The sequence below is a fragment of the Heterodontus francisci genome, chromosome 38 (assembly GCF_036365525.1).
Source record: "Heterodontus francisci isolate sHetFra1 chromosome 38, sHetFra1.hap1, whole genome shotgun sequence".
Lineage (NCBI taxonomy): Eukaryota > Metazoa > Chordata > Chondrichthyes > Heterodontiformes > Heterodontidae > Heterodontus > Heterodontus francisci.
In genome coordinates this window covers 25,489,691-25,503,882 of record NC_090408.1, presented here as the reverse complement: position 1 = coordinate 25,503,882, position 14,192 = coordinate 25,489,691, and the positions used below count along the sequence as shown (strand labels likewise).

Sequence of the window (14,192 nt, the reverse complement as noted above, 5' to 3'; positions counted from 1 at the left end):
CGGGATGTGTCGCCATTTCCCTCTTTCGCCAGCTAGTGACTCCCAGGTGTGGTCGTAGATGTTTCGGGCCTTCATGTCATTTCACATCATGTAGTAGGGACAATGAAAGGTGGTATATGTTTAGAGGCGCAGTACAAGGCTATGCTTAATACCCAGAATTTTATACTGGGTTGGAACCACCGCCCACTGGCTTAAAAGATGCGGATAAGCCCACCTCTGCCAAGCCTGGGAGCCCCGCAGAGATTTTACATGGCCCAGGCCCTTAACTGGCCTCAGGTGGGACTTCCGCCCTTCTGAGGCAGGAGGTCCCGCCTCCAGGAGCTGCCAGCCAATCAGGGGGCCGGCAGCTCACTGCTGGGATTGCACCCAGCTTCAGGAGGATTGTGAAAGCCAGTGCTGAAAATGGTAAGTGGGGTTTGGGCCTCGCCGGGGACAATCAGCTGGGCCCGGTGAGGGGGGTGGGGTCAATCAGGAGGGCGGTGGGAGAATCACAAGCGGGGGTGGCAGGAGCTGCTGGGGGTGGGGGGGGGGGGGGGCGTCCCTCTGTGGGGCACAGAATGCCCGATCAGGAGGGCCCTCCCAGGCCCGCAAGGAGGCCGTCTGGTATTACTGGGTGACCTCCACAGCTAACAAAAGTGCCCGCCCACCACTGGTAATATACCAAGGGCAGCAGGGGTAGGCCCTTAAGTAGCAATTAATTGGTCTTAAGGGCCTCAATTGGCCTAGGGCGGGCGGGCCTTTTGTCACCTCTCCTGGCGCTCGTAAAATAGCAGTGGGGTGGGATGGCGACAGGAACAGTACCCCTCTGCCTCCCACTCAATTTTACTCCCCACCCCGCGGGGGGCATAAAATTCCGGCCAATGAGTACATTATATCGGTGTTTACTAAGGAAGAGGATGCTGACAAAATATCAGTAGAAGTGCAGACAGCAGAGGTAATGGATGGGGTGAAAATTGAGGGGCAGGATATACTGGAGAGGCTGGCTATGCTTAGAGTGGATAAGTTGCCTGGTCCGGTTGGCTGGCATCCCAAGTTGCTGAAGCAAAGTGGGAGTAGAGACAGCGGCCGGGCTTGCTATAATCTTTGGGCACTTGGAGAGGTTGGAGTTAATTGAGGAGAACCAGCACAGATTTGTCAAAGGCAGAGCGTGCTTGATTAATCTAATTGAATTTTTTGAAGAAGTGACAGAGAAGGTTGAGGAAGGGAAAACAATGGGCCTTTCTATATAGATTTTTAAAAAGTGTTTGACAAAGTACCACTTAAAAGGCTGGTTAACAAAATTGAGCCTCATGGAATAGGAGGGTCAGTGTCAGCTTTGATAATATACTGACATAAGGACAGAAAACAGCAAGTCGTGGTAAATGATTGTTTTTTCAGACTGGAGGATGGTAGACAGCAGTGCTGCCCAAGGGTCCACTACTTTTCTGATTATATATATATATAAAAAAATGACTTCGATATTGGAATATGGAGTAAAATTCCAAAATTTGCTGATGATCCCAAACTTGGAGGTGTAGCAAACAGTGAGGATGATACCAATCAACTGCAACTAGGTTAGAAGAATGTACAGACAAGAGGCAAATGGAATTTAATACTGAGAAGTGTAAGATGATACATTTTGGTAAAAGGGATATAGGGAGAAGCAAAACAGACTTAATGGCACAGTTCTAAAGAATGCACAGGCACAGAGAGACCTTGGGATTCATGTGCATATATCCGTCAAGGCAGCAGGACATATTGAGTAGTTAGCAAAGCAAGTGAAATCTTGGGCTTCATAAATAGTGGTATTGAGTACAAAAGCAGGGAAGTTATGTTGAACCTTTATAAAGCTCTGGTTAGGCCCCTACTGGAGTATTGTGTCCAGTTCTGGTCACCACACTTTAGGAAGGATGAGAGGGTGCAGAGGAGATTTACCAGAATGGTTCCAGGGATGGGGGATTTTAGCTACAAGGTTAGGTTGGAGAAGCTGGGGTTGTTCGCCTTGGAGCAAAGGAGGCTGAAGGGAGATTTGATCGAGCTGTACAATATTATGACATGTTTAGATAAGGTGGACAAAGAAAAGCTGTTCCTATTAACTGATGGTACAAGTACTAGTGAACACAGATATAAGGGTTTGGGCAGGAGATGCGGGGGCGGATGTGAAGAACAACTTTTTTTATGCAGCGAGTGGAAAGGACATGGAACTTGCTGCTTACGAGGATAGTAGAAGCAGAGACAATTAATGATTTCAAAAGGAAGTTGGATGGGCTTGAGGGAAATAAACTTGGGGATAGAGCAGGGAAATGGGACTGACTGGATTGCTGTACAGAGAGGCAGCATGTACTCGATGGGCTGAATGGCCTCCTTCTGTGCCATTATGACTGAAAAAAAAGACTCTAAAGACAGTAAACTGTTTTCAGGAAAGGTAATGTTCAGTGTTTATCATACAATAAATACTGAAGTTTTATCTTCACTTATGAGCAGAAACGAGTAACAACTACAAATAAATATGTTTGTAAAAACTTTATTTGTTGAAATGGGTGTCTTACAGCTTTGTATGAATGGAGGTAGCTTCAGTGTTTAAAAACACTTAAATATTGTCCAATTCTAGCGCCCTGAACAGAAACTAGTAAATGCAGATTCAGAGTAAGACATTCAGCAGTGAAGTATATGACATCCAAAAACGACTATTCACCTCACAGCTTCCTGGTATAATAAATCACGTTAAAATGTTTGCAGATATATTGCACTTTATTGATTGTCACTCAACAGTGTGCATTTATTTTAGCTTCCATTATACGATACTGGAATAATAAAATTCAGTTTAGCAAAATATTTTTATACAATATATATATATATGGTCTTTCTCTTATCCAGACTAAGATGGCAAATATTAAAATATTATTGGATAACTTTCATACTGAACCAAACACAGAAAGTGGAACTGGTTTTGAGTAACTGATACATAATTAAGGCAAGAGTAAAACAGAGCATGAGCTCCAGGTCACACTTCAGAAAATATTTAACCATGACATTTCAGATATTGCAATATTATTTAGGTTATATCAAAAGTAAGAAATACTCAATGGTAGATGTACTGTTGTAAAATAGACACAATTTATAGGACCTGCACTAGCAAGACCATTGTTGAAAATTGTTCTAACTTTCTTCTAATTTTTGAATGGCATGCATTTTAAATACACCTAATGTTTAAGGAACTGCATAATCTATTGAACTGTTTAGCTTTAGGATACAGAACTTCCTTCTTTCCAATTCCTTTCCCCTTTTCTCATGAAGGTAAGGACATGCTGGGGTACCATTCCACAACACAGGGCCCCTCTCGTCATCCTTCATGTGTGAACCCAGATGGTAAGGCCCCAACAATAACATAGAGGCGGGAAGGGAGTGGTGGAGAGTTTAGCAGCCAGGAACTCCAGATTGACAGGCTGCCTGGAGGGAATGCTTGCAGCACCCAGCCACAGCCGGGGGTCAGACAATGGTGGGGGAGGGTTGGGATCCAAGCACGTGCAAGGGGTCAGAATGCGGGAATGGAAGCAGGTAAACCTGGCGGGCCAGGGTATGGGAGGATCCCTCTTGGCCCACAAGCAATGCTGGAAAGGCACTTACCTGTTCGTCCAGCTGGTCTCGTCTCCCTTCAGCTGCTGGGATTTTCCAACTGACCAGCGTTCAATCTAGATCAGAGATAAAGGCCCCAATATTCAGTGGAGTGACGGGGGTTGTGGGGGGCGGGGGTTGCCGGGGGTGGGGGCGTGAAGAAGATCAGTTATAGACAGGAAATCTGGATGGGTGGGTTTTCGCAGACAATGTGAAGTTTTAACTCCATGGCATACATTTAAAAAAAAAGATTCCCCGTGTGAAAGCCAGTGTGGTTGACGGGATGTTCCCCAGAAAAGGCAGTGGAGGATCGGTTAAGTTCCGTGATTGTCGGGGTAAAGATGGTGGGTTGGGAGAGTTGTGGGTGTCGGCAGAATTGGAGGTGTCGGGGAGAAGTCAGGAAAAACAAAAATCTGTGGTAGGTGATCACGCGGAGGAGGGGTGATGATATGGGTGGGTGTCAGGAGGAGACTGTGGAAGTGGGGGAGGAGGGAGGTTGGTATTTACAGGTTTGCTTGTTGGGACTGCAAGAAACACTCCTGCTTCTTCTAGCCCACAAGCAGTGCTGTAAAGGCACTTACCTGATGACCCAGCCTTTCTCACCTCCTTTTGCCTGCCAGGAAGCTTGATTATGGTCAAATAGCACTGGCTAGACTCACACATGAAAATCCAGTGCCTACGCAAAACAGCAAAGTGCCAGTGGTGGGGAACTTTACCCCAGTAAAAAGTCAGTGCCTTTAGGTGCAAAGTGGAAAATGAAAAATTGGCCGAAAAAGCACAAGGTTAATATACAGCCATTGAAGATATTGAGCAAAGTATTGTTGGCATTATAGCCGTTTAAATAATAAAGGAAAATAAAATGTTGTTTAAATTTATTTACAACCTGTACACAATTTAACATCTGACTGCTAATCATTGTGTCTTTTTTTATTAAAAGTTGAAGCATTTATAAATTCCTTTCAAATTAAATGAGCAGTACAATATGGCCTTCCTTTAACTGTCCAAACGACTCCAAATATAAAAAACCAGCATGGCATTCGATGAGGCAGTAGAGAACAGGTGTTTAAAACATTTCATGTATCAAACAGCATCCATATAATTAAGGAATTCAATACAAAAACCTAGGATGGGATATGATACCTGGTAGAGTTAATTATGCCATTGTATTGCTTCTTCCCTTTAACTAATGTTTAGGTTTGAGTCTACAAGTTACCTTCCTTTGACAATTTAAATCCTGTGTCATAGATACTATCTTCATCTGTACTGTAATCATTTTCAAAAACATTTAGAACTGAGGATGAAACCTTTGCCGATGAATTCTTTCGTCTGTTAACAAAACAGATAACATAAGAGGTATTTCAGTGGCTTTTAACAAAGCTCTTAATACAGCATACTGAACAGTTATATAAAAAAGCACAAGCACCTATTTCCCATGGAATTCAAAGGAAATTATATTTAGTAAAAAGTAATTAATTATAAGGTTGCATACTTTTGTGACAATTTTGCCAATAAGCAATAGCTGCTGATTGGAATCAGAATGAAACAAGTCTCATAAGAGCAGGATCAGAAGTCCCATTGGAGGATTAACATATGGTCATGCGTGTAACCATTCTCGGAAGGGCAGGCAGTGTTGTCATTTCCCCCCATCCTAGGTCATGCTTCCCTGCAAGAATATTTCACTCCCTCAACACACAGCTTGTGTGTGACCACAGGCAGCACATCATGTAGGTCAATGCCTAGTATCCTGACAGCAGTCACTCTGCGGCAGTCCATTGTATCAGCTGCATTTCAATGGCTAGAGGGTGGCTACTGGGCGACAAGGGCTATCCGCTGACAACATGACTCTTGACCCTGGTTCGCAATCCATGCACATATGCACAGCAGAGATATAACGAGAATCATGCTGTCACAAGAAATCTGATAAATACAACCACTGGCATCCTGAAGCAACAATTCTGCTACCCGGACCGCTCTGAAGCAGCCCTGCAGTACTTGGTCGAGTGGATCTGCTGTATGCTGCACAACCTTGACATCGTGAGGGATCAGCCCTTGCTGTATCAGGCGAGGGGAAGTCCGGCAGCATGAGGAGGTAGTGAAGATGAAGAGACGGAAGAGAAAGTGGAGGCTGCAACCTAGACCGCCCCCTTTCTGTCCGGACTGTAAGCGAACAACTAATTTAACAGTGAGATCAGTAACCTCAACCACAATTCTCCATTCAACAACAGCTCCACACTCCTTACCTTCCCTCTGTAATTGATCATCACATCGTCTTCTTGGCTACAATGGAAAAATAAAAGCCAAGACAAAACACTCATTCCAATCAATGGTCCATCAAAGCTGAGCGGCTGAGCAACCGCACAGCATTCCAGAATGTACCGGGCAGGGATTAAACAGGCTGCGCACGACCAACATTCTCTTTAAGATGCAAGTACATGTGGCCGGGTAGCAATCTTAAAGCCACTGTGCAGTGCAACAAACAGATGCGCAAACAAAGAAAAGTCACCGAGGGAAATCGATTCTAGTGTGCCATGTTGCGTACAAAAATAAACAAGTCACCCTTGTGCACTCTCTTAGCATCTTTGCCTGTCCTGGTGCTCCTACGAGGTGCTATCCCAGTGGCTGCAGCATTGCTGGTGAAAGGATGCGGACTTTCAGTGGAGGAGACTGCAGCTGGCCTTGTAGGACGATAATCTCGAGCAGGTTTGGGCCTAGAAGGCTCAGCTTCAGACCACCTCGGCCTGGGCTGCAGCAGTCTCTAACAGCACTGTTGGTGTACCAACATCCCAGGAACTGCAGTGGTTCAAGAAGGCAGTTCAACACCACCTTCTCAAGGGCAATTAGGGATGGGTAATACATCTCCCGACATAATTAAAAAAAAGTCTGGGCCAACTGGCTGAGGCAACAGCAAGGGCAAAGATGGAATGGCATGGATGGGAGTCCAAAAGCTGTCATTTGGGGAGAGGACAGCAGGTTTGTGTGACATCCTAGAAGTCCCTTTAAACACTGGTATCTAGAGTCATGATGACAGTAGTCTGAGCTTCCACTGCAGCACTCAGACACTGGGTAGCTGCTGTTTGTGCTGCATTGGAAGTGGAGATATCCGTTATTAGACGGTGCATCATGGTTGGATCCACAAACGTGATGATAGAGTTGGCCACCCATTCAGTTATGGAAAGGATAGGACTTTGCTCAAAGCGTGCAGCCTGTGTCAAGTTGGTGCTGGACTCTTCCATGCTCCTTGACATTGCATGCAGGCTTCCCAAAGCACTAAACATTTCGGGGCATACACCCATCAGCCTTTTTCTGCAGCCTAGCCCAACCAAGTCCTCATCTGGGACCTCTACAGCAGAACTAATGTGCAACTTTGCCCTCCAGCCAGCTGGCATCTGCACTCTCCTTTCCCTCTGCCCTGGCTGCAGTGCAGTTGTGCCCAGTGTCTCACCACGTGCAGCTCCCACCTCTATGCTATCCCCTAAATTATATGGGCTGTCATTATCTGAGCTCAGGCTGCAACTCTGAAATTGAGTGACTGTGTCCATGGCCTGGCCAGGTTTCAGTTCTTGGATGTCACAAATGAAAAACAGACAAGGGTAGGGTTGTAGTGAGAGGATGGGGTGGGGAGTGTGCAGTCATTAAACTTCTTCTGGCACGACATCCAGGTCCTTGAGGTTACACCCCTGGCCATAACCACCCCCCGCCAACCCCCCCACGGCTATCTGCTCCCACTGCTTTCTCATTGTGTGTCCGAGGGTACAGGACATCTCTGCCCCTTTCCACCTCCTCTGCCAAAACCTCAAGTGCAATATTAAAAGGTGAGTGCTCGCGCTCTTTCCCAAATTCAGTTACAGAATGACTCCCAGCACCTACTCCGGTCACAATGCACCTCCCCTTTCAAAGCTGTAGGCTAGCTTTAAGTAATGCAGGCTGGCTTTAAATAGTGCAAGTTTTTCATGATATTGGGTCCCATGTTAATCCGTGCAGCCAATTAACATAAATAACGAATCATCATAATTAGTAGGCATGAAGTTGGCATCGCATCAGTTTTTGGGGGCAAACCAATTAATAGCTTCAAATCTGCCAACTGCACCTGGTTTGCATTTCAGAAGCTGAATAAACCTACCTGAGATCTTTTCTTAAAGTATTCATTTGTCCTTGAAGTTCTTCATTGGCTTCCATTTGTTCCTCCAGTTCTCTCTGTAGCTTTCTCTTTGCATTTTCCAAGCGATCTATTTCTTCCTCTGCTTCATCTACTTGCCTTTTGAGTGCTTTCAATCGTAGGTTCAACTAGAAAATTTTGGAAAGATTGATCACAACAAGCACATTTCATACAAACCTGTAGAACACATTTTAAAGAAAATGAATACTGGTTGATAAATATTTATCTGAAAACTAGATTAAGCAATCTTCATTCAGTTTAACAATTTAAAGAATCGGTCTTTATTCTCGCTTGAAGCTACTTTATTTAAACTTGCGCATGCCCCAATTCACTGGTTGCATTTGAAACTAAAAGTCTTTAAAAGCTTTAGTAACTTTATTGTTTCAAATTTAATCTAAGACGATATTGTTTAGTAGTTCCTTATCTAGAATCACAGTACAGTTAAATATAAAGACTAATTCTCATTTTGCTTTTCAGCAAAAGTTTCAAACTGGACCTGACATAGATTCTTGGGCTTACAATAAGAAGTTATAGTACTAATGTTCTCCCAACCTACCAGCCTCCCGCAGGTTACTGCTACAAAATGGATGCTCCTCCATTTTGTGCCACATACCTGACCATTTTGGTCTGTCAGATGGAGATGTTCATCATCTACTTGCAGCATTAACTCCTTAGTCTTTCTTTCAAGTTTGCGATTGCTCAATTGCAGAGTTGATCTTTCTCTGAAAAGGGATGTTAAACACATATTTTAATTGTACTATCACAAGAGATCTCTACTGAAAGGGTCAATATTGCGCTGGTATGTATCAGCCTTCCTTGTACCGTTTTACTTTAATATACGAACATACGAATTAGGAGCATACGATGTAGGCCATTCGGCCTCTCTAGCCTGCTCCGCCATTCAATAAGATCATGCCTGATCCGTTTGTGTCTCAAACTCCACACTCCCATCGACCCCCGATAATCTGTGATTCCCTTGCCTAACAAGAATCTATCTACCTCCGCCTTAAAAATATTCAATGACCCCCCCCTCCAGCGCCTTCTGAGGCAGAGAGTTCCAAAGTCGCACAACGCTGAGAGAGAAACATTTCACCTCATCTCTGTCCTAAAAGGGCAATCCCTAATTTTAAAAGTGCCCCCTAGTTCTGGACTCACCCACAATAGGAAACATCTTGGCATTATGTACACTTGCAACCTAAACAACAGTAACTTGCATTTATGTAGTACCTTTAACAAAGTTAAAACCATCCTAAGATACTTCAAAGCAGTATTAGCACTCAAAATTCAACACAGAGCTACATAAAGCAATATTAAGAGAAGTGACCAAAAGCTTCGTCAAAGAGACAGACTTTTATGATACAATGAGGAGCATTTTGAGTCCCTTATGTTTATTCAATGGTGAAGAATAGTTGCTGGCTGCAGGCTATGCAAATAGCTACTAATACTGATAATTACTTAGCCAAAACAGCTAATTAATGGCAAAACAAATACCATTGCAATAACAAACTAATGTCAAGGTTCAATGCTCTAATCCCAGAACACTGTATAAATTTGTCCCCGTGGATTTAGCTACAGCTATAGAAGCAAACTTATGCTGATACAGATAAACTGTTATTCCCTGGTTTTATTGCATTTTGTCTGAATTGTCCAATTTGGAGCAGGCATGAATGCTGACGCTTAAGATGAGTCTCATTTAATCGGATACATATCTAGTGCATGCAAACTGGTTCCTTTATGCTCACGACTACAGATTAAACTTCAAGTCTTGATCCATTCTCCACATGCACTATATATAGCCTATAAGTTACTTTATTTCCCTGTTTACTGTCAACATTACAATAATGGTCAAATATTTCCATCCGTTGGGCTGCGGATGTTGCTGATGAGTTTATCAGTTAGGAGCAAGCACTTCCTGGGATTGATATAAATTTCACATTTAAGGTTGACCTAGTTGCATCAACAATGTGATGTTGATCTCAGCTTTTCATTGGCTGGAAAGTCAATTTTTAAAGTAGATTTTCATGCAATAAAGTGTTGCTAATTATTTAAAAGAAAACATTCTTCTGCTCTGTAATGAGATTGATCAGGTGAGGTTAAGTAGGAAAAAAGGATATAGAAGTAAAAATAGAACAGACACAGAATGGAAAATTTAGAGAGACTTGAGGTAAAAGAGTGGGACAAAGCGAGTAGATTTAAGGTACTTAGGTGACTGGTTGATGCAATGGGATAGGCACTGGATCTTCCTCTGGATCCTGGCTTCAAATCCAGCACTGACTGATCAGATGAAAGTCCTACTTGAAACAAGTTTGAAACTCAATTTAATTCTTTGCAGCCATGATCTGAAGGTCAAAGTTACCCCTACTTCAGAATCAGGCCACAGGATGGTAACAAGAAAGTCTTCTTCTGATCTTTAGGCTGGAGCATGTTGTTAATTGACAGCGCTAAGTTCAGTTGTCTCTTGATTATTCCACTTTAAGGGAGTTTTACTCTGCATCGACCAATTCTACAACTGATCTGGGATAGTGTTCTATTCATCAGTACTGACATCCCTCTACTTAACACCAAATTTCACACAGAAAATAAGTAATATTATGTTTCGTATGTTTTTGTATTTTTTGGCTAATATTACAGTAATAAAGCCATTTCTCAAATTTGAGAAACATTATTTCTATAATATTAGTACTTGTTTTAGTCTTTTACAATGTGCAAGCTGAAAATAGTCTCCAGACCTGCCAGCTTTCAGAATTAAATGATATATTTCAGTTACCGACTGAGTAGTCTCCATCTATTCTTGCTCATAAACATCTGGCTAACATTTGTTATATATAGTGGTTTCTTAATCCAGTTTTGTTAAAACAATCGAGTCCTCTACAAATATCTTTGAACATACATCCTTTCACTGAAATGACATTTCAATAAAAGATGTAACATGCAGTATACAAAGTTGGACTGATCCTATTTTTGAGGAAAAATAAAATCTTACCTTTCTCCAGCTTCAAGACGTTCTTCTAGTTCTTGGATTCTTGCCTCCAGCTGAGTAACAATTCCTTCCTTATTCTGTTTCTGAGATCCTTCCAGATATGCAATTCTGCTCTTTAGATCCTTGTGCTATGATTAAATATCATTTTATTTCTATTAAAATTGTTGGGAAGTACTTATTTCTTCAACTGAATATATTGTGTTTATACATCCAGTAATTCCTTACATGCAACTTGGAATTGGGGTTTCAAAATTTGAAAGAACTGTATTTTAATGTTAAATGTTTCAATTTGATTTACTTAGTGCAATCTAAATTCCATTAGAGATCTCAACAATCTTTTTGCGTTTCACTAGTTTTTGTGCTGCCTGCCCAATTTCTCTTTTTAAGATCAGACAATTCCACAAACTTTGGACAACTGTTTATATTTTATTATTCATTCATGGGATGGGGGAAACACTGGCAAGTCCAGTATTTACTGCCCATCCCTAATTGCCCTAGAGAAGGTGGTGGTGATCCAATTTCTTGAACCACTGCAGTCCATGTGGTGTAGGTACACCCACAGTGCTGTCAGGAAGGGAGTTCCAGGATTTTGATCCAGCGACAGTGAAGGAACGGTGACATTTTTCTGAGTCAGGATGATGTGTGACTTGGTGGGGAACTTGCAGACGGTAATGTTCCCTTGTTGCCCTTGTCCTTCTAGGGGGTAAAGGCTGGGGGTTTGGGAGGTGCTGCCAAGCAGCCGTAGCAAGTTGCTGCAGTGCAGCTTTCAAATGGTACACATTGCTGCCACTCACTGTGCGCTGATAGTGGATGGAGCGCATGGTTAAAGTTGCAATTTTGTCTTTTCATATAGGATAAAACTTGGATATTTCACAAAGATAAATTTACTAGCTAGCATTTCAACAGTTCTTGTGGAGTGATTTCTGGACATCTTTAGCCAATAATTTCATCAATATTAATTACCAGAGCTGTTTGGATGATGAATAGAATCTTGGACAATACCAGTACACATTACGATCTGTACTAATGGACAATAGGAACATATAGTAGAAGCTGGATCGTACCGGCACACTAAGTTCTGTACTGATGGACAATTCCAGCACGATTTTAATGCAGTGAGTTTTAATGCCAGGGACACAATCGATGTACTGGATTTCAAATCTGTCACCACTTGCAAGGTCTGCACCAAATGTGTGTGCTTTTTGATCTTTAAAGCTCTCAACTGGCAGCAAGAAACTTCGATGAAGGGAGTGTAGTGTTTTTTTTTTGAAAAAAAAGAAACCGCTCAGGAAATAATGCACCAGTTGAGGCAAGCTAGTAGAGCTAATCGAGCATCGAGAATATTGTAAAGACTTGCTTTTTGATTGCAAAGTGGATACAACCAGTTTCCTGTAGAAAGTTAATGTGAATTCAATACTAGGACATAAAAAGTATCAAAAGAACCAACAATGCAATACCCTTTTCTCTATTATCCTCTCTTTCCCATCCACACAATTTCTACTGTTTCACAAATGTGAAGAAATCTCTGCTTATTCATCTTTTCTCTCCAAAATAATCAGCTGCCTACAAATTTGTAACCATCCATCTAGTATACCACTCCATGATCACTATTTAATTACATAAGATCATAAAAAAACAGCTATTCTCCTGTTTTCAGTTCTTCCTTCAGTACCATGCTACTGTCTCCACATTATCACCATTTCCCCTGCTTAGTTAGTCAATTTCAACTGGAACGACAATCAGATTGCTACAAGGCTTGAAGCAAAACAGGGGCCAAATAAAAAAGAAATCAGCAAGGGTTGCCCCTCCTGACTGCTATCCCGTGACACCTGGAGCACTGCTGAACAAGAATGCAAGTCATATGTTAAGCCAGCAAGAGGAACTGAAATAAGAATGCAAACTTAGTGATGCCAATGCATCACCAATAACCATCCTAGTGCTGTATTACCTCTGTTAATTATTGACTTATAAACTAATTTCTAAATTTCAGTATGAACCTTTCCTGACATGATTGCAATCCTGTTAGAGTGCCACTATAAGTGTTTGTTTCTTTAGTTAGTTGCTGCACTATTGAACTTCCAATACACAATTCAAGAAGGTTGCTCAAATTCACATAACTATAAGCTACCTGTCTCTCTAATGAAATCTTGTCACATTCCAGATCTTGTCTTGCAGCTCTTTCCTGGAAAAGTTCATTTCGCATCTGTTCAATCTGTCAGTGAAAGAGTGAAATTGTTATGCTGTTATATCAAAATATCTTGAAAGTTCAATCAAACCATTGAAAGGTCTAACATTGCAAATTGCTTAATAAAGTCATAATCCATTTCTTTTTGCCCATCTAATTGGGGTTACTTTATGTTGAAGATTGTTCTTTCTTTTACCTGCTGGAATTTTCCCCTTGGCGGATGGGAGCCATCCACCGACTGAAAAGTTGGTGGCGAACCCACCTCTGCCTGGCCTGGGGATCTGATCCGCATTTTGCGGTTCCCAAGCCTTTAATTGGTCTGAGGCGGGACTTCCACCTCAATGAGGCAGGAGGTCCCTCCTAATAGAGCGGCAGGCCAATCAGAGGGCCAGCAGCACTCTGCCCCAACAGCGCCACTGGGAGCAGTGGCCACTGCTGGGACTGCAACCCAGCTGAAGACAGAAGATGTTGGGGAGCCCCAGAACCAAGGTAAGTTTTCGGAGCCTCGGCCGGGGGTGATCGGTCAGGCCCTGGTGAGGCAAGGGTGGTAGATTGGGGGGACAGGGAGGTGTTGGGTGCTGGGGGTGGTTGGGGCAGCGGCGATGGCCCTCTGTCAGGCACAGGGTGCCTGATCATGAGAGCACCACCCCCCACCAGGCCGTCAGAGAGCCGCCTGCTTTTGTCAGATGGCTTCTCTCGGGCTTGGGCCTCCCGACTGGCCACGGGTAAAATCCCCGTGGGAGCGGGCGGAGGCTCTTAAGTGGCCATTTAAGGGCCTTGATTGGCCTGGTGCGGGCGGGCTGTTTTTCACTGCCTCCGCCCTGCATAAAGTGGTGGCGGAGGTGGTAGTGGGTTGGGGAGGGCCCCTCGAGCCTCCCACTCCATTTTACACACACCCCGCCCCCCCCCCCGCCACCTTCCCGCTCTTTGCGGGGGCAAAATTCCAGCCAGTATCTTTTCCCCATATCTGGCCAGTGCTTTTTTTAATTTGTGACCGTGTTTTTCATTAATTATTTGCTCAGCATTATTTCTGTAAATGAATGTAATACAGTGGCAGTCAAAATATCATCTAGCTGCACATGAACTAACCAGAGAGTGATCAAAAAACCTTTTCCCTTCACCTTTGCAATTTCAGGTGAAATCTACATTATTATTGGTTGGTTGCTACAACTACAAGTTCTGGCAGTTATCAATCCCAATTGCTCAGAATACAGTGCATAGCTGTACCTCCCAACTCTTCTTTAAAGCAAAGCAACATTAGACAGGGATATCCAATA

The 14,192-nt window shown here is 43.0% G+C and overlaps 1 protein-coding gene across 8 annotated transcripts in view; it reads right to left on the bottom strand.

Annotated features, from left to right (window-relative positions):
• Positions 1 to 2,487: 2,487 nt before the first annotated feature.
• The window catches only part of cgnl1 (cingulin-like 1), a 150,209-nt gene continuing 138,504 nt past the window's right edge, over positions 2,488 to 14,192 (bottom strand). For all 8 annotated transcript variants that reach the window (XM_068017885.1, XM_068017886.1, XM_068017884.1 and 5 more), the window contains 5 exons: positions 12,859 to 12,942; positions 10,734 to 10,858; positions 8,364 to 8,472; positions 7,715 to 7,878; positions 2,488 to 4,920 (listed from right to left, as the gene is read on the bottom strand). In XM_068017885.1, the coding sequence (XP_067873986.1) occupies positions 4,797 to 4,920; positions 7,715 to 7,878; positions 8,364 to 8,472; positions 10,734 to 10,858; positions 12,859 to 12,942 (606 nt within the window). In that variant the 3' untranslated portion in view covers positions 2,488 to 4,796. The remainder of the gene's footprint in view (positions 4,921 to 7,714; positions 7,879 to 8,363; positions 8,473 to 10,733; positions 10,859 to 12,858; positions 12,943 to 14,192) is intronic.